The sequence below is a fragment of the Phyllobates terribilis genome, unplaced genomic scaffold (assembly GCF_046119375.1).
Source record: "Phyllobates terribilis strain yellow unplaced genomic scaffold, ASM4611937v1 Scaffold_2__4_contigs__length_985480577, whole genome shotgun sequence".
Classification (NCBI taxonomy): domain Eukaryota; kingdom Metazoa; phylum Chordata; class Amphibia; order Anura; family Dendrobatidae; genus Phyllobates; species Phyllobates terribilis.
Genome location: NW_027362762.1, coordinates 443,218,884 through 443,238,934, shown reverse-complemented (window position 1 = coordinate 443,238,934; position 20,051 = coordinate 443,218,884). Strand labels below are relative to the sequence as shown.

General features: G+C 44.0%; 1 protein-coding gene across 1 annotated transcript in view; it reads right to left on the bottom strand.

The window, feature by feature from the left end:
• LOC141246137 (schlafen family member 9-like) overlaps positions 1 to 20,051 on the bottom strand; it is a 74,748-nt gene that overhangs the window by 37,920 nt on the left and 16,777 nt on the right. The window contains exon 6 of the mRNA XM_073669115.1: positions 7,813 to 7,935. Coding sequence (XP_073525216.1) covers positions 7,813 to 7,935 — 123 coding nt within the window. The remainder of the gene's footprint in view (positions 1 to 7,812; positions 7,936 to 20,051) is intronic.

Here is a 20,051-nt window from a genome sequence, read left to right as displayed (position 1 = left end):
GGCTAGTTTTTTTTAAAAGGCTTAGTGAAAAGCCATAATTTATTCACGTTCAAAACAGTACTCCCGTTTTCTCTCCAGAAAAAAGGGGATGATTTTTGGAAGGCTTGATTAAAAAAACCTTTGTATTTGCCTAATCATTTTGTGATCATCAAACCAGTTGTAAACTCCCCCTCACCCCCCAAAGAACATTTCTCATTCCTTCTTGAGTAGTCATAACGTCTAAAACAGTGCAATTGTTTTGACTTCAGAAAAAAAGGGGATAATTTTTGGGCAACTTGATAAAAAGCCTTTACAATTGCCTAATTAGTTTGTGATACGCAAGCTAGTTGTGTACCCCAAAAAAGGAATATGTTTTTCACTTCTAGTTAACAGGCCATTACTTCTTCACATTCAAGACAGTCGAGAACATCTATTTGTTCTTCTTAACTAAAGAGATAATTTTTGGAAGTCTTATGAAAAAGATATAATTTCTTCTTTTAGCAAAGCTCTTTACACTCCACAGACAGGAATAATAGTTACATCCAACCGTGTGATAGCATTTCTTCATTTAAGAGCAATGAGACAATGTAAGCCTCTGTCACACTATGTCACAATGGTCAATTCATTGAACAAGTTAAACAATGGTCAGGATGCTTTTTTGAAAATTATAAAGTTACAAGGTATTTCGGGGGTTATATACTTACCAATTGATTTATTCTGATTTTTTATAATTGGAGTTAGAACATTTTTTTTACTGCAATATTGGACAACCAGCATGTGCCTCATGGATCAACCCATTATAATTAAAAATTTAACTCTATGAACTTGTATCTTTTTTTTTTTAATCTTATTAATGGCATTTTGGAATCCCAAACTGACAGTATACATTAACCCCTTTACGACATAGGGTGTATTAGTACGTATCTGTGCCCTGGGACTTATGGACCAGATATGTATTTATACGCCGTGGCGATTTCGCCCGCACACAGGTGTGCAGGCGCAATCGCCGCCGGGTGTCAGCTGATTGTCACAGCTGACACCCGGTGCTATGTGCAGGGAGCGGTCCCGCACCGCTCCCGGCACATTAACCCCCGCAATGCTGCAATCAAAGTCGATCGCAGCATTGCGGTGGCTAAGGGGAGGTGATTGGAATACTCACCTCCTCTTCCGGCCTCCAGCGCTGTCTGCCGTGGCTTCCAGGATGTTGCCATGACGACTCGATGTCGTCATGACAACATCCGGGTCACCAGACAGCAGGAAGATTTTTTGGACATGAGCAGTGCATCTCCAAACTATCTTCCTCCTGTCCAGCGCTGACAGTCTGCATGGCACAGGGATGGTGCTCCATTCCTGTGCCATGCAGGCGATCAGAGAAAAAAAAAGTATAAAAACTGTCATAAAGTGAAAAAAAAAAATTGTAAAAATATTTAAAAAAAAAAAATCCACCAAAAATAAAAATATAATGTACCCATCAATAAATATTATAAGAAAAAACAATAAAAGTACACATATTTGGTATCGTCGCATCCATAACGACCTGACCTATAAAACTATCCCACTAGTTAACCCCTTCAGTGAACACGGTAAAAAAAAAAAAAAAAAAACCGAAGCAAAAAACAATGCTTTATCACCATACCGCCAAACAAAAAATGGAATAACACGCGATCAAAAAGATGAATATAAATAAAAATGGTACCACTGAAAACGTCATCTCGTCCCGCAAAAAACAAGCTGCCATACAGCTCCAACAGCCGAAAAATAAAAAAGTTATAGCTCTCACAATAAAGCGATGCTAAAAAATATTTTTTTCTATAAAATTGCTTTTATTATTATGCAAAAGTGAAAAACATAGAAAAACTATATAAATGTGGTACCGCTGTAAACGTACTGACCTGAAGAATAAAGCTGCCTTATCAATTTTACGACACGCGGAACAGAATGAAAAAAAACAAAAAAAAACAATTCCTGAATTGTTGGTTTTTGTTTATTCTGCCTCCCAAAAATCGGAATAGAAAGCGATCAAAAAATGTCACGTGCCTGAAAATGGCACCAATAACAAAGTCAACTCATCCCGCAAAAAACAAGCAGTCACATGACTGTCTGCCAAAATCTGGAAAAATTATAGCTCTCAAAATATGGTGATGCAAAAACTAGATTTTACAAAAAATGTGTCTTTTAGTGTGTGACAGCTGTCAAATCATAAAAACCCCATATGATTCTGGTATCGCTGTAGTCGCACCGACCCGAAGAATAAGGTCGTCTAATCACTTATACCGCACGAGGAACGGCGTAAAAAATAAACTCACGGGTTAGGGCTAGGTTTGGGGTTAGAGACCCCATTTTGGAAACTAGACCCCCCCAAGGCACCTATCTAGATGCATAGTGAGCACTTGGAACCCCCAGGTGCTTCACAAATTGATTCGTAAAAATGAAAAAAAGTGGGTTTTTTTTCCACTTTTTCAATTTTACGAATCAATTTGTGAAGCACCTGGGGGTTCCAAGTGCTCACTATGCATCTAGATAGGTGCCTTGAGTGGTCTAGTTTCCAAAATGGGGTCACTAGTCGGGGAGCTCTAATGTTTAAGCACACAGGGGCTCTCCAAACGCTACATGACATCCGCTAATTATTCAAGCAAATTTTACAATCAAAAAGTCAAATGGCGCTCCTTCCCTTCCGAGCCCTGCCGTGCGCCCAAACAGTGGTTTTTCCCCACGTATGGGGTATCTGCATGCCCAGGGGAAATTGCACAACAAATTTTGGGGTCCATTTTTTCTTGTTACCCCTGTGAAAATAAAAAAAATTGGGTCTAAGGCTGCGTTCACACATTGCGTATTTTCGCGCGCTTTTTCAAAATATGAAATGTGCCTTGTGTCTGCCAGCAAAGTGAATGGGAAATTCACTTTGCCGTTCAGACACTATGTGATTTTACGCAGCGCGAAAGCGCAGCTGCGTAAAGAATTGACATGTCAATTCTTTACGCAACTGCGTCCTGCGCTTTCTCCTATTGTGCCCATTATAAGCTATGGAATTACGCAGCGGTGTTCACACACTGCGTAATTCCAGCGCTTTTTTATGGAGGCGCAGGACAAACTATGGATACTCACCTATCCGATGGATGGGAGAGCCGTCCGGTCTGGTCCCGCCGCTTCCAGCATCTGCCGGTGAAGCGATCAGGTAGCTGTAGCTTACCGGCTTCCGGTCAGCTGATTTACAAGCCGGTCACGTGACAGTCAGCTGATCGCTTCACTGCAGATGCTGGAAGCCGCGGGACCGGACCAGACGCCTCTCCCATCCTTCGGATAGGTGAGTATCCATAGTTTTTTTTCTTTTAAAGCAGTGTATGTATTGCAGCCAGAAGCTGTCTGTACATACACTGCTAGGGGGACACAGACGCACAGGACACAGACGCACACATTACATTACATACATACACATACATTACATTACATACAGGTGTCAATGCTCCTCATACTTCATTTTCTCCTGCACCTCCGTAAAAAAAACGCAGGAAAAAACGCAGTGTGTGAATGGAGGTGCTTTTTTTACCTGCGTAAAAAAACGCAGGTAAAAAAAAGCAGGAAAATACGCGCGCGTAAAAAAACGCAGGGAAATACGCAATGTGTGAACGCAGCCTTAAGTAACATTTTTGTGAATAAGGTAAATGTTCATTTTTTTCTTCCACATTCCAAAAATTCATGTGAAGTACCTGAAGGGTTAATAAACTTCTTGAATGTGGTTTTGAGCACCTTGAGGGGTGCAGTTTTTAGAATGGTGTCACTTTTGGGTATTTTCTGTCATAAAGACCTCTCAAAGTGACTTCAAATGTGATGTGGTCACAAAAAAATGGTTTTGTAAATTTTGTTGGAAAAATGAGAAATTGCTGGTCAGCTTTTAACCCTTATAGCTCCCTAACAAAAAAAAAATTTGGTTCCAAAATTGTGCTGATGTAAAGTAGACATGTGGGAAATGTTATTTATTAACTATTTTGTCTGACATATCTTTCTGATTTCAGGGCTTAAAAATTCAAAATTTGAAAATTGCTAAATTTTTGCCAAATTTCCATTTTTTTCACAAATAAACGCAAGTGATATCGAAGAAATTTTACCACAATCATGAAGTACAATATGTCACGAAAAAACAGTCTCAGAATCAGGGGGATCCGTTGAAGCGTTCCAGAGTAATTACCTCATAAAGTGACAGTGGTCAGAATTGTAAAAATTGGCCTGGTCATTAAAATGCAAACCACCCTCGGGGGTAAAGGGGTTAAGCACATTAGGGGCATTGTCTCCTATAAGCTTATGAAAAAAATATGCTCCTTTAGTGTTATAATTGCTACTTCATTTGAACATTTAGGGTATGTGCCCACGATGCGTTTTTCAAGAGTTTTTGCTGCGGAATTTTCCACAGCGTAAACACTTGGGAAACGCATGGTAAGCCTTCTGCCATGGTCCCCTATGCAATTCCGCACTTTTAATGCCCATGCTGCGGATTTTTCCGCAGCGTTTATGCTGCGCTCAAAAATCCGCAGCATGTCCATTAATTTTGCGGAAGCGGTGCGTTTTCGCCGCCATTGACTTGCATTAGAACGCGCCAATTCCGCAAGGCAGCATCTGTACTCGCATAATTGGCGCGTTCTAATGTGCAGATGGTACATGAGTGTGGAGATGAGAAGACTCTCATCCACACCCAGGTACCATACAAACTGTAAAAAAAAGAATAAAATAAAAAATAAAGATTATATTCACCTTCCGACGGCCCCCAGTCTCCTTCCCTGTGCTTGCCAGCAGACTGAAGGACCTGCGCTGACGACAGGTCTTTCAGTGCAGTGTCCCGCGATCAGCTGGCAGCCAGGAAGGAGCGCAGCAGCACACGCTGGGCCATTGGAAGGTAAGTATAGGTTTATTTTTAACCATTCTAAAGGTCACACTATATAAATCCATGCTGTTTGCATGGATTTATATAGTGTGACCTAGTTGTCAAGCACTTTCAAAGTGATGCTAAAATCACTTTGAAAGCGCTTGTCAATCCGCATGCGGAAAAGCATGTGAATCCGCATGTATTTCGCAGGAAAAAACGCATGTACAATCCGCATGCGTTTTTTCTGCCAGGGAGATGCAGAAACGCTTCAGAAATTTTCTGCTTCATTTCTGCATCGTGGGCACATAGCCTTAGGGGCAAAGCTGAAAAGGCAGGTGCGAGCAAGGCGACCTACAAACCTGGATCAGTTACACCAGTTTTGTCTGGAGGAATGGGTCCAAATTCCAACCAACTATTGTGAGAAGCTTGTGGAAGGAGATCCCAAACGTTTGACCCAAGTCATTCAGTTTAAGGGCAATGGTACCAAATACTAATGAAATGTATGTAAACTTTTGACTTTGCAGTAAGTAATAAAAATGCCTTAAAACATTCTCTCTCATTATTCTGGCATTTGGCAAATATTAAAAATTATGGTAATTCTAATTGACCTAAAACGAGAAAGGTTTATACTGATTTCATGTCAGATATTGAGAAAATCATGTGTCTTTATATATATAGTGTATGTAAACTTCTGGTTTCAACTGTAATGTGAATTTAAAATGGTTATTCTCAAGTTGTCTCTTGAACAGCTCACAATTCTGCAACCTCCTTACTTTCTGGTTTCAGGCAGGATGGACACTTCTCCTTGAGTAACAAAACTGTAGTATTAGTAGAACTATAAAGCTCAGCACAAGTAGTAACACATTCAGCTCTCATTTTTTTGTTCTGGAGTCTATACTGCTATCACTGTATTTGCATATAGAGATAACAGTGCATTTTAACAAGCACACAGCACCAGACAGTGAGAGAGACACAGGAATTGTGACTATAGCACTGATAAGAACAGCTGAGAGGGAGAGAAGTGAGTAACTAATTGCTGTATGGAAATCAATGGGATGGAGAGAAGAAGCTGGTGGTGTTTAAGGCTATGTGCCCACGATGCAGAAATGCTCAGGATTTTTTTCCTGAGAGTTTCTGCATCTCCCTGGCAGAAAAAATGCATGCGGATTGTACATGCGGATTGTACATGCGGATTGTACATGCGGATTGTACATGCGTTTTTCCTGCCAGGGACATGCGGATGTGAAGCGTTCTTCACATGCATTTCCGCATGCGGGTTGACAAGCGCCTTCCAAGCGATTTTAGCATCACTTGGAAAGTGCTTGACAACTTGGTCACACTATATAAATCCAAGCAAACGGCATGGATTTATATAGTGTGACCATAAAGAATGTTTAAAAATAAAAAAATAAATCTATACTTACCTTCCGATAGCCCCCGGAGTCTTGCTTCGCTCCATCCTGGCTGCCGGCAGCTCGCGGTACACGGAAGGACCTGCCGTCACATGACTATGACGTCAGCAAAGTGTCCTTCAGTCCACCGCGATCTGCCGGCAAGTGAAGACAAGGAGACCAGGGGCCATCAGAAGGTAAATATAATATTTATTTTTTATGTTATTCTTTTTTTTGTTTTACAGGTTCTGTGGTACCCAGGTCGGGAGGAGAGTCTACTATCCTCCACACCCGGGTACCATCCGCACATTGAAACGCTTGGATTCCGCATGTACAGATGCAGTGATGTGGAATCCAAGTGTTCCAATGAAAGTCAATGGTGGCTTAAAACGCAGCGCTTTCGCTAAATAATTGGTAGTGCTGCATTTTTTTCCGCAATGATAACCCACAGTGTAAATTTCCGCAGTATGTGCACAGCACATGCGGATTATCATTGGGGAACATGGCAGGCCTTCTACCATGCGTTTAAGAGTTTCTGCAGCATTTTTGCCGCTGCGGAAACGCTTAAAAAACGGATCGTGGGCACACAGCCTAAGAGTTAAAGCAAATCTGTCAGCTTACACATGTTACCCAAACCATCGGCATTATGTATCAGGCACTGGCTGTATTTAATAGCCGGTGTAGACCGAGCTGCGCGGGTGACTAGTCGTACAGGTAGGTCCCCGGCGACTTCTCCCTAGCCGCTGACCGTGACTGGCAAGCCTCTGCCTATATGTGCGAACAAGTACATGCTTGTCAGTCACTGTCAGTGGAAGGGTAGAAGCCGCCAGGGACCCGCCTGTACGACTAGTCAATAGCGCAGCTATTTAAAGTATGTTTACACTGTGGCGTTTCAGAGACAAACATACCTGGCCGAGATGCAACAGCCAGTGCAGGCTACCCACGGTTTGGGCATCATGTATCAGCTGACCGGTTCCCTTTAACTCCTCTCCTGGAATGTAACTACTGCACTCTCTGGCCCATGTCTTGGCAGGCAGTCATGGAAACAAGATGTACACTTTGAAGATAAAAGCTCTTACAGCAAGAGAATGACAGCAGATAGAAAAAGCAAGTCAAATGCAAACTTGCTTATTTTCATGCCAACTAATTAAAGCAATGTGATAACTTAAGAATACCTCTTTAAGAATAATACAATTATATTAATATGGAGCCTATAATGATGAATGAAAAAAATGTAAAGAGTAGTTTTGAGCGAGTATGTTCTATTAACCCTTTCGCCGAATTTGCACGGGCCGAGCTCCGAGTATTTACAGCTGCTCGGTGATATGGTTGAATCACTCCCGTGTGCATGATTTGCAACTGTTTGACAGTTTTATTACATGGGAGGAATGTCTATTTCTTACACATTCCTCTCATGTAATAAAGCTGTCAAAACAGTTGCAAATCATGCACATGGTAGAGATTCAACCATATCACCAAGCAGCTGTAAATACTCGGAGCTCGGCTCGTGCATACTCGGACAGAACATACTCGCTCAACCCTAGTAAAGAGCAAAACAGTGAGAAAGTGTGATTGAGTACATACTGCCAAACAGACTTTTCTTCAACTTGGGTAACGTTTCCAGGCCTTTCTTGTTGTACACAGGCTTAGCCAGTGGTGGTTTTTCATTAATGCTTAGGCTTTCAAATTGTAATTCCAGAGAAGGATCTATGGAAGCAAGTGTTACAAATATTAAAAAAGTGACAAAAATAAACAAAAAAGTAAAAAGTTATATTTATATCCAACAGTAATATTTATATGTACTGCAAACAGAGGTTTTTAACCCCTTACAGACATCCGCTGTACATGTACGGCCCAACCTGTTAGCGGGTGTATGGAAAGGACTCACAAGGTGAGCCTGACCAATCCCCAGCAGCTAATGGCTGTGACACACAGCCAGGACCTGGATCTCACAGCCGCCAGTGGATCGGAGCTCAGCCTGCGACCGTTAACCTGTTCAATGCCACTGACAGCGGCATTAACAGTGGACAGGCATGAGGGCGTCTCATTCTATGCAAAGCGATTGCAGGGCGCTGATGTGTTGCTATGACAGTTGAGGGTCTGTTTAAGACCTCTGTTCCTGTCATTATGGAGCTTCTTTGAATGAAAGCCTATGGCTGGGCTTCAAAGCAGACTGTCATTTTTACCATATACGGCAATACTAATATATTGCCGTATATAACAGGTGATCAGATGACCGCAAGTTCTTTTTTATTCAAAAGGATTTATTTTCCATTTTTTAACCCCTTTGTGACGTGTGACCTAATAGTACGTCATGGTGACGTGGGCCGATTGGACCAATGACATACTATTAGGTCATATGGCGATCGATCCCGCACACAAGCGGTGAGGGGCGATCGCCGCCGGGTGTCTACAGATAGTCACAGCTGACACCCGGTGCTATGTGCAGAGAGCGGTCCCGCACCACTCCCGGCACATTAACCCTCTCAATGCTGCGATCAAAGTCGATCGCAGCATTGCGGGGGCAAGGGGAGGTGATCGCAATACAAGGGCATGACCAAAATATCTTCTGCATCTGCATCGCTGACAGCCTGTATAGCACAGGGATGGTGCTCCATCCCTATGGTATACAGGCGATCAGAGTAAAAAAAAAAGTGAAAGTCCCATAGTGGGACACAGAATAAAAGTCCAAAAAGTGTTAAAAAAAATTTTGGGAAAAATATTGAAAAATAAAAAATCCACCAAAAATAGAATTATAATGTACCTGTCAATAAATATTATTATGAAAAAAAACAAAACAAAAAAGACAAGTACACATATTTGGTATTGCCGCGTCCGGAACGACCTGACCTATAAAATTGTCCCACTAGTGAACACTGTAAAAAAGAAAAAAAAAAAGAAAAAACGAAGCAGAAAACAATGCTTTATCACCATACCGCCAAACAAAAAATGGAATAATACGCGATCAAAAAGACGAATATAAATAAAAATGGTACCGCTGAAAATCTTGTCCCGTAAAAAACAGCTCCATCAGCCGAAAGATGACAAAGTTATAGCTCTCAGAATAAAGCGATGCAAAAAATAGCTTTTATTGTGTAAAAGCGCCAAAACATAGAAAAACTATATAAATGTGGTACCGCTGTAAACGTACTGACCCGAAGAATAACGCTGCCTTATCAATTTTACCACACGCGGAACAGCATAAAGAAAACCCCATAAAAACAATTCCTGGTTTTTGTTTTTTCTGCCTCCCAAAAATCGGAATAGAAAGCGATCAAAAAATGTCAAGTGCCTGAAATTGGTACGAATAAAAACGTCAACTCATCCCGCAAAAAATCAAGCCGTCACATAACTCTGTCGGCCAAAATATGGAAAAATTATAGGTCTCAAAATATGGCGATGCAAAAACTAGATTATACAAAAAAATGCGTATTTTAGTGTGTGACAGCTGTCAATCATAAAAACGCGATATGATTCCGGTATTGCTGTAATCGCACCGACCTGAAGAATAAAGTCGTCTAATCACTTATACCACACGAGGAACGGCGTAAAAAATAAGGGTTAGAGTTAGGGTTGGGCTAGGGTTAGAGTTAGTTTTTTTTTTCAAAAGTAAAAAAAAAAAAGACGCCGATATGGCGACTAGTGTTGAGCAGATTGTACATGCGTTTTTCCTGCCAGGGACATGCGGATGTGAAGCGTTCTTCACATGCATTTCCACATGCGGGTTGTCAAACTCTTTCCAAGCGATTTTAGCATCACTTGGAAAGTGCTTGACAACTTGGTCACACTATATAAATCCATGCAAAAGGCATGGATTTATATACTGTGACCGTAAATGAATGGTAAAAAATAAATCTTTACTTACCTTCCGATGACCCCCGGAGTCTTGTTTCGCTCCGTCCTGGCTGCCGGCAGATTGCGGTACACTGCACTGAAGGACCTGCCGTCACATGACTATGAAAACAGCGCAGGTCCTGCAGTTCACAGCGATCTGCCGGCAAGTGAAGGCGAGCGCACCACGAGACATCAGAAGGTAAATATAATATTAATTTTTTATTTTTTTTTTTACAGGTTCTATGGTACCCAGGTCCGGAGGAGAGTCTCCTCTCCTCCACACCTGGGTACTATCCGCACATAGAAACGCATATTATGCGCATGTACAAATGAACTGACATGGATAATATGCGTTCCAATGCAAGTCAATGGCGGCGATCACGCTGCGTGTCCACAAAATTAATAGACATGCTGCGGATTTTTGAGCGCAGCATAAACGCTGCGGAAAAATCCACAGCATGGGCATTGACAGTGCAGCTTGTCATTGGGGACCATGGGGGACGGATTACCAAGAGTTTCCCAAGCGTTTACGCTGTGTAAATTACGCAGCATAAAAGCTTGGAAAACACATAGTGGGCACACAGCCTAAAAGCCATCCCACCAGAATCAAGGTGTACCCAAATCTGGATGGTTCTAACCTTTAGTATTAAAACTTTAACCATGTGTCAGAGTGACATCAATGTGAATAAAGGTTGAGCAGGGCCGGGTCCCGAGTGGATACCCAGCAAATGGGAAGATATATTAACGTTATGTCCAGCTCAAAGAAAGGGAGGCCACACTCTTACCTGAACTGAGTGCAGAAACCTGAAACTTAACCGAAATAAATGAAGTGGAGTATAAGTTGGTATGTACACAAAATAGGAGCATGTTCACACTGGCTATTAAGTAACCCATGCTATATATTTGCACTATTGCTTTTACTTATTTACTTACAGTAAAGTATATGTTCATTTTGTTTCGGTCTTGGATTTTGTCTGTTTAATGGCCAGTGTGAACATGCTCCTATTTTGCATGTATACCAACTTATAACTCCAGTTCATTTTTTGGGTTAAAATCAATAAATTCTAGTTGCATAGAACAAATTAACAACAACTATACCGATTCCCATGTCCATTACCCGCTTGAAATGTCATTAAGGACATATGATGGAACTAAATATACAGAAGGCTCTGCTGGGAATGCTATTGGGCAGTGTCTGCTATCGCAAACCACCATCCCCACACCTTATCAAACTTATAAGCACATCTTCGATTTGTAGAGGACTTTATATATTGGAACACATTTATTGATTAGTTGCAGCCAGTGGATCATACAGGGGACTTCTATGCCATTATAATTATTTTTCTAGCACAGAAAAACTGAAATCTAAAATAGTCTAAAACACAACACCCAGAATAAAGTCCTTTAATTGAAATAAACACACAATTCTTTATTGTTCTAAATTAAACCATACCTACCATCACACCCATTCCAGCTGAAACCAACGATCTCCTGCAATAAAAGAAAAATAATAAACCAACATCATCCTTACCTTTCGATGGTTCCCAGGACAGCTCCAGCTCTACTACATCGAGATGACAGGCTGGATCGCAGCAGAACGCTGCCATCCAGCTTGCCATGCCGCAGGCAGACACTGAGAAGTGCAGGCATGCTTGCGCTCCTCAGTGTCAGACTGTGACGGCATCCAGATGAGCCGAGTGTCTCACGCTCACTGCATGCGCAGGAGAATTCTCCTACACTGTCAGTGACGTGCATGAGGTGAGCTGAGTTCATTGGACATGAACTCGGCTCATCTGGATGCAGTCACAGCCAGACACTGAGGAACGCAAGCATGCCTGCGCTTCTCAGTGTCTGCGGCATGGCAAGCTGGATGGCAGCTTTCTGCTGCGATCCAGCCTGTCGTGTCAATGTAGCAGAGCTGAAGCCGTCCTGGGAACCATGGAAAGGTAAGGATGAGGTTGCTTTATTATTTTTCTTTTATTGCAGGAGATCGTTGGCTTCAGATGGAATGGGCGTGATGGTAAGTATGGTTTAACTTAGAACAATAAAGAATTGCGTGTTTATTTCAATTAAAAGGACTTTATTCTGGGTGTTTGTGTTTTTTTTTAACTTTGACTATGGGGTTAGTAATGGGGGTGTCTTATAGACGCCTCTCCATTACTAACCTGGGCTTGATGTCAGCTGGCATTATAAGCTGACATCAACCCCAGCCCTATTACCCCACTGCCACCACTACAGGGCAGTGGGAAGAGCGAGGCTAAGAGCCAGAATTGGCGCATCCTATGGATGCGCCATTTCTGGGGCGGCTGACGGCTTGTTGTTTCTAGCCTGGGAGGGGGCCAATATTCATGGCACCCTTCCTGGGCTATTAATATCAGCCCCCAGCTGTCTGCCTAGCCTTTGCTAGCTATTAAAATAGGGGGGACCCCACGTCATTTTTTTGGGGGGGGTCCCCCATTTTAATAGCTAGTAAAGGCTAGGTATTCAGCTGGAGGCTGATATTAGTAGCCTGGGAAACTCCGTGGGTACTACCCCCTTCCCAGGCTTCAAACATCTGCCCCAGCCGTCTGCTTAACCTCCGCTAGAGACTAAAATTACGGGGAACCCCACGCCAATTTTTTTTTTAATAAATCCTTTTAGTGTTAAAATAATGACAAGTACAGTAACCAACACTATCACTGTACTCATATATGTGACTGACATGTTTCTATCTATCTAATCTATGTGCGATGCTCTATCTTTCTGTTCTAAATTGTCGGGTACCGCTGCTGAATTGCCAGCCGGCTTTTTTAAAGAGACGGTGCATGAAAACACTTGTTTTTTAAAATAAATCCTTTACACTAAATGACAAGTACAGTAAGCAACACTGTCACTGTACTTATTATATATGTGACTGACATGTTTCTATCTATCTAATCTATGTGTGAAGCTCTATTCTTTCTGTTCTAAATTGTCGGGTACCGGTGTATGCCGCTGCTGAATTGCCGGCTTTTCATGTTTCACTGTGAGCACTGTTTCCATCGATTTGGGCAACCACCTCCCCAATACATTCTACATTATTGTTAGTTGTTTTCTTTCATGTAGAATTAACCTACAAGGAAAGAAAGGGTTTATTTTCATTCCGATATTTGTGTCCCATTGACTTGCATTGGTTTCCGGTATCGGAATCGGCGATATCCGATAGTCAAAAAGTATCGGCCCGATCCAATCCGATCCGATATTTCCTGATATCGGAAGGTATCGCTCAACACTACTAGTCATCATAACCGGGGAGGAATTAAATAAATATAAGAATGTGGTCAAATATATAATTTTAAAGAGATTTATGCGCCCAATAAGACTTACAGGGAGAAGTTGTTTGGACATGAGTGGCTTACCTGTCTCTGTTATTAGAGGATCATTGTTTAATGCAATAAATTGTTCTAACTTTTGAGAAACAATAAACCCCCAAATACTTATCAGCCACAGGTAAAGAAACATCTCGAGTCTGGCTCAGACTACATGAAGGCAATGCAGGGAAAAGAACCAATTTCTGCCAATTAACCTTTCTATCAGAAAATGACCCAAATTCATCCACCAGATATACTAACGTATCATCTGCATATTAAGAGACTTTTTCTCTTAAGGACCCTCAGATAAAACTCTTGACGTCCAAAGCCTGCCAAATAGCTAGGGCCAATGGCTTAATGGCCACAACTACGAGCAGAGGAGACAAGGGGCACCCTTGCTTAGTGCCTCTTCGCAAAGGAAAAAAGGTTGTGATATATCCAAGTTAGTTTGAATTCTTACTCTAGGAGAATCATATAATAATTTAACCCAAGTACGAAAATTGAGATCAAACTTGAGGTGTGACTGCAGTGAATGCAAATATATTCGGGTCGCCACAACAACGCAAAAAAATGCTGTGAGAAGTGATGAAAACATTGTATACAGTACAGACCAAAAGTTTGGACACACCTTCTCATTTAAAGGTTTTTCTGTATTTTCATGACTATGAAAATTGTACATTCACACTGAAGGCATCAAAACTATGAACTAACACATGTGGAATTATATACTTAACAAAAAAGCGTGAAACAACTGAAAATATGTCTTATATTCTAGGTTCTTCAAAGTAGCCACCTTTTGCTTTGATGACTGCTTTGCACACTCTTGATGAGCTTCAAGAGGTAGTCACTGGAAATGGTTTTCACTTCACAGGTGTGCCCTGTCAGGTTTCATAAGTGGGATTTCTTGCCTTATAAATGGGGTTGGGACCATCAGTTGTGTTGTGCAGAAGTCTAGTGGATACACAGCTGATAGTCCTACTGAATAGACTGTTAGAATTTGTATTATGGCAAGAAAAAAGCAGCTAAGTAAAGAAAAACGAGTGGCCATCATTACTTTAAGAAATGAAGGTCAGTCAGTGTGAAAAATTGGGAAAACTTTGAAAAAGTCCCCAAGTGCAGTTGCAAAAACCATCAAGCGCTACAAAGAAACTGGCTCACATGAGGACCGCCCAAGGAAAGGAAGACCAAGAGTCACCTCTGCTTCTGAGGATAAGTTTATCCGAGTCACCAGCCTCAGAAATCACAGGTTAACAGCAGCTCAGATTAGAGACCAGGTCAATGCCACACAGAGTTCTAGCAGCAGACACATCTCTTCAACAACTGTTAAGAGGAGACTTTGTGCAGCAGGCCTTCATGGTAAAATAGCTACTAGGAAACCACTGCTAAGGACAGGCAACAAGCAGAAGAGACTTGTTTGGGCTAAAGAACACAAGGAATGGACATTAAACCAGTGGAAATCTGTGCTTTGGTCTGATGAGTCCAAATTTGAGATCTTTGGTTCCAACCACCGTGTCTTTGTGCGACGCAGAAAAGGTGAATGGATGGACTCTACATGCCTGGTTCCCAAAGTGAAGCATGGAGGAGGAGGTGTGGTGGTGTGGCGGTGCTTTGCTGGTGACACTGTTGGGGATTTATTTAAAATTTAAGGCATACTGAACCAGCATGGCTACCACAGCATCTTGCAGCGGCATGCTATTCCATCCGGTTTGCGTTTAGTTGGACCATCATTTATTTTTCAACAGGACGATGACCCCAAACACACCTACAGGCTGTGTAAGGGCTATTTGGCCAAGAAGGAGAGTGATGGGGTGCTACGCCAGATGACTTGGCCTCCACAGTCACCAGACCTGAACCCAATCGAGATGGTTTGGGGTGAGCTGGACCGCAGAGTGAAGGCAAAAGGGCCAACAAGTGCTAAGCATCTCTGGGAGCTCCTTCAAGATTGTTGGAAGACCATTTCCGGTGACTACCTCTGGAAGCTCATCAAGAGAATGCCAAGAGTGTGCAAAGCAGTCATCAAAGCAAAAGATGGCTACTTTGAAGAACCTAGAATATAAGACATATGTTCAATTGTTTCACACTTTTTTGTTAAGTATATAATTCCACATGTGTTAATTCATAGTTTTGATGCCTTCAGTGTGAATGTACAATTTTCATAGTCATGAAAATACAGAAAAATCTTTAAATGAGAAGGTGCGTCCAAACTTTTGGTCTGTACTGTATATCCCAAAATAGTATCAATAAAAGCATTGTCTCGGCCCCACAAAAAATGAGCCCTCTCACAGCTCTGTTGACTGAAAAATGAAAATGTAACAGGTCTCGGAAAAAGGTGATACAATCCCTCCAAATTAATTTTTTTTGTTACAAATTTTTAATCCCCCCCCCTCCGATAAAATAACAAAAAAAACTGCATAAGTTTGGTATCAACGTAATAGTGCTGATGAGGAGAATCATATTGGCAGATGAGATTTACCATACAATGTTCGCCAAAAAAACAATTCCCCCAAAAAAAACAAAAACAAAAAAAAGACAGAATTGCCTTTTATTCCCCTCTTAATTTCAGTACACTTGGAATTTTTCCCCCGATCTTCAGTACACTATGCAGTAAAAGGAATGGTGTCATTCAAAAGTCCAATTCATCTCACAAAAAAACAAGCCCTCATACGTCTATATGAACAGAAAAAAAGTTATGGCTTTTGGAAGAAGGGGAGAGAAAAAATAAAAACACAATAACGGAAATTGCCCATGTCAGTAAGCGGTTAAAGTACAGTATATAGCTAGATTATTTACAGTATAGATATAGAATATGGCAGCATTACTTATAAGTAAAATTCAAAGCTGCATTATTTGTCTGTATAATACATTTTGCACTACATGTTTGGTAGTATTTTGCAGCTTATTTTGAGGACCGTTCCAGCAGTGTCAGCACTGGCTCTCCTAGGGCTCACGTGAGATTATGTCACGTGAGCCCTGCGCCCAATCAGCGCTGGCTTCACTCTCTCCACCATTGAATGTTTTGAATATCAAGAAGAAGTCAGTGGCCAATCACAGCTATGACTTCCTCTTGAGTGAAGCCAGTGCTGATTGGGGGCAGGACTCACGTGACATAAGCTCACGTGAGCATCGGGCGAGCGAGTGTGGACACTGCTGGAACAGTGATAGCACCGGAGGGGAGAATAAGTGTTATTATTTTACTGGCACAAACATGTTAATTAAGATGGGGTTGTCCGAGAAATGAACAACCCCTTTAAATGGGCTGTAAATCCCTGAGATTGGTGGGCAATGAGCACCGGTAACTAGAGATGAGCGTTGTTCTACTCGAACTGTTCGCCAATCTCAAATTCGAGCTGTTTTGGGCGGTGTTCGAGCCGTTCGGCGAACACGAACAATTTGAGAAAAATTCGGCTGTTCGAGGTTATGTTCGATAACTGTTCGTGCACCAAAATCATAACTGGATTTTTTCTCAGTAATGATGAAAATTAATGTTAATACGCAGTTTGAGTGTACAGCGGGGTGGGGGGAGGGGCAGGGGATGGATCTCTGCAGGAATAATGAAGATCTCCATTTTTTTTTCTCTTTCCCGCATTTACAGTGGGGAGGTGCAATCTGTCAGCCTATCAGCAGCGCACACACGGAGCGAAGTGCTTTTTTTCACACAAGCAAGGGCATGTGTCATTGGCAGTGTATGTCACATGTCCTTGCCCTATAAGACCAAGCCATTTTCCCCGTCGCCACCATTTTCTCACTGCTGCAGCTGCGTGTTAGACGGCACCGCTGTTGCTGTGTGCGCTATACCTTGTTAATTTCAAGCCAATTTTCGCACAAATCTACAGATAGCTTGGGAGTAGGGAATAGTTGTGATTGCAGTCCTTTTAAGGACTAGGTTACAGCATTTCCTATGACTTACCAGGCAGGTCTGTGCTCTTAAATAGATAGATTGTGGGAGTAAAGACTAATTGTAATTGCAGTCCTTTTCAGGACTAGGTTACATCAGTTCCTATCAGTTTTTGCCAGGCAGGTCTGTGCCAGTGCTGTGCAAGTTTTTTTCACAGCATTTGGCTGAATCTAGCAAAGCTAATCCTTTTTGGCCTATTGCAGAGTGTGTTAGTCAGTGGAGTAGCCTATCTGTGTTGCAAGATGTAGCGCCGGCGTCCCTGCCCTCTGCTAGGCAGGGACGCTGCTCCCCTCACCGCTCTGCTCCGTGCCCGGCGTCCTCTCCCCGCTCTGCTGTCAGCGCGCGCTCCTTCCCGGCGTCCTCCTCCCGCTCTGCTCTCAGCGCGCGCTCCTTCCCGGCCCCTGTGCTTAGGGCGCGCGCGCGCGCGCTCCCCTCCTCTTAAAGGGGCCGCGCGCGCCGCCCTAAAGAGTCCCCGGCCAATGGCCGGAGGACTTCATCATATATAAGGCACCTCCTCCAAAATGGAGGTGCCCGAGCAATGTTGTTTGCACCTGTGTCTCACCTGTGCTTCAGCCCTCAGGTCCCGTTGCCAGTTACCTGCCAGTTTCCTGCTAGTTACCTGCCAGTTACCTGCCTGTTTCCTGCCTGAATACTTGCCTGAATACTTGTTACCTGTCTGCCAGTCTGAGGTCCGACGGTCTGCCTTACTACTCCTGTCAGTCTGTCTAAAGGACCAGCCTGCCCGCTCACCTGGGAGCGCATATCAGCTACCTGTCTGCTTGCCTGAGGTCCGACGGTCTGCCTTACTACTCCGGTCAGTCTGTCGATGGACCAGCTTGCCCGCTCACCTGGGAGCGCTTCTCCGTTATCTGCCTGCTTGCCAGCCCGGAGGCTCCGTTGTCACGTGCTGTGACCACCAGCTATCTCAGAGACTCTTGCCCGCTCACCTGGGAGCGCATCTCCGTTACCTGCCTGCTTGCCAGCCCGGAGGTCCCGTTGTCACGTGCGGTGACCACCAGCTATTCCAGAGACTCTTGCCCGCTCACCTGGGAGCGCTTCTCCGTTACCTACCTGCCTGCCAGCCCGGAGGTTCCGCCGTCACGTGCCGTGACCACCTGCTATTCCAGAGACTCTCGCTTGCTCACCTGGGAGCACACATCTACCATCTGCCTGCTAGCCTACCCGGAGGCTCTGCCATCACAGGTCGTACCTACCCCTTACCCAGAGACTGCCCTGATCACTTGCCGTAACTCCCTGTCCGTTCACCCAGAGACTGCCACCCGCTCCCTTACAAGGGCCGCCCCCTTGTATAGTAGCTCAGAGGTTCCGCCTCCCGGACCCGTTACAGTCCGCCTCCCGGACCCGTTACAGTTTGCTCGGGCCATGGAACCCGGTGGCACCCAAGCTCCCTCGCTCACGGACCTGTGTCATGAACTGTCCCGTCAAAGGTCCCAACAGGAGTCCATCCTGGGTCACCTGCGGAATGTCAATACTCGCCTGGACACTCTGACTGCACCACCTGCAGCCACTGCCAGTACCATGACTCGCAACCCGGCAGCTCCGCTACCCACTAATACCATGGTAACCTATCCCGGTCCCCGGCTGTCTGCACCTCCTCGCTTCGGAGGCGACTCCGTCCAGGCTCGGGGCTTCATAAATCAGTGCACCCTGCACTTTGAACTTTTGTCCCATCAGTTTAATTCCGACCGGGCCAAAATTGCCTTTATCATGTCCCATCTCACCGGGGAGGCCCTGGCCTGGCTAAATCCTCTATGGGAGAGAGGAGACCCCCTGGTGTCCAACTTGCCTGCTTTTCTCTCGGCTTTCCGGAAAGTCTTCGACGAACCCGGACGGAAGACCTCATCCGCATCCTCTCTGCTACGCCTCCGTCAGGAGGGTCTCACCGTGGGCCAATATGCCATACGGTTCCGCACCCTTGCCTCGGAGCTGGCTTGGGATAACGACGCTCTGGTATCCGTCTTCTGGGAGGGTCTGTCCGGTCGTATTAAAGATGAACTTGCTGGTCGGGACATTCCTACCTCTCTCGATGATCTAATAACCCTTGCCACCCGGATTGACCTACGGTTCCAGGAGCGTGCCAAAGAGGTCACCCGTGAGAGAAGGATTCCACGTTTAGCTCCTACTTTCCAGAAACCCGTCATTCCCTCCATCTCTCCCCAGGTACACTCTCCTGAGCCTATGCAGGTCGACCAGAAGATGGTCAAAACCCGTCAGGACTCACGCCGTGCCGAGGGGAGCTGCTTCTACTGTGGCAGTAAGGAGCACCGGATCCGTGCCTGCCCGGAGAGGTCGGGAAACGCCTGTGTCTAGGTTCGCTCAGAGAGGTCCACCTAGACAAGAATAAATCCTCTCCATCCCTGCTGTTGTCAGTTTCGATCATCTACGGGGAGAACCGTTATTTCGAACTAGCCCAACTTGACTCTGGAGCAGCCGGGAACCTTATTTCACAGTCCCTGGTTGAGAAATACCGCATCCCCACCAAACCTCTGGCTGTACCCTTGTCTGTCGCTGCCGTGGATGGGGGCCTCTTACCTCGCCCCATTCAACTCATCACCGAATCCATTACCCTGCAGGTGGGAATGCTGCATTCTGAAAGTATCTCCTTTCATGTTCTGCCTGGACTCTCTCACGCCCTCTTGCTAGGTCTGCCCTGGCTCCAGAGACATGCACCCGTGCTAGACTGGCAAACCGGAGAGGTCCTTCGCTGGGGACAAGACTGTCATAAAACCTGCCTGGTTCCCGTC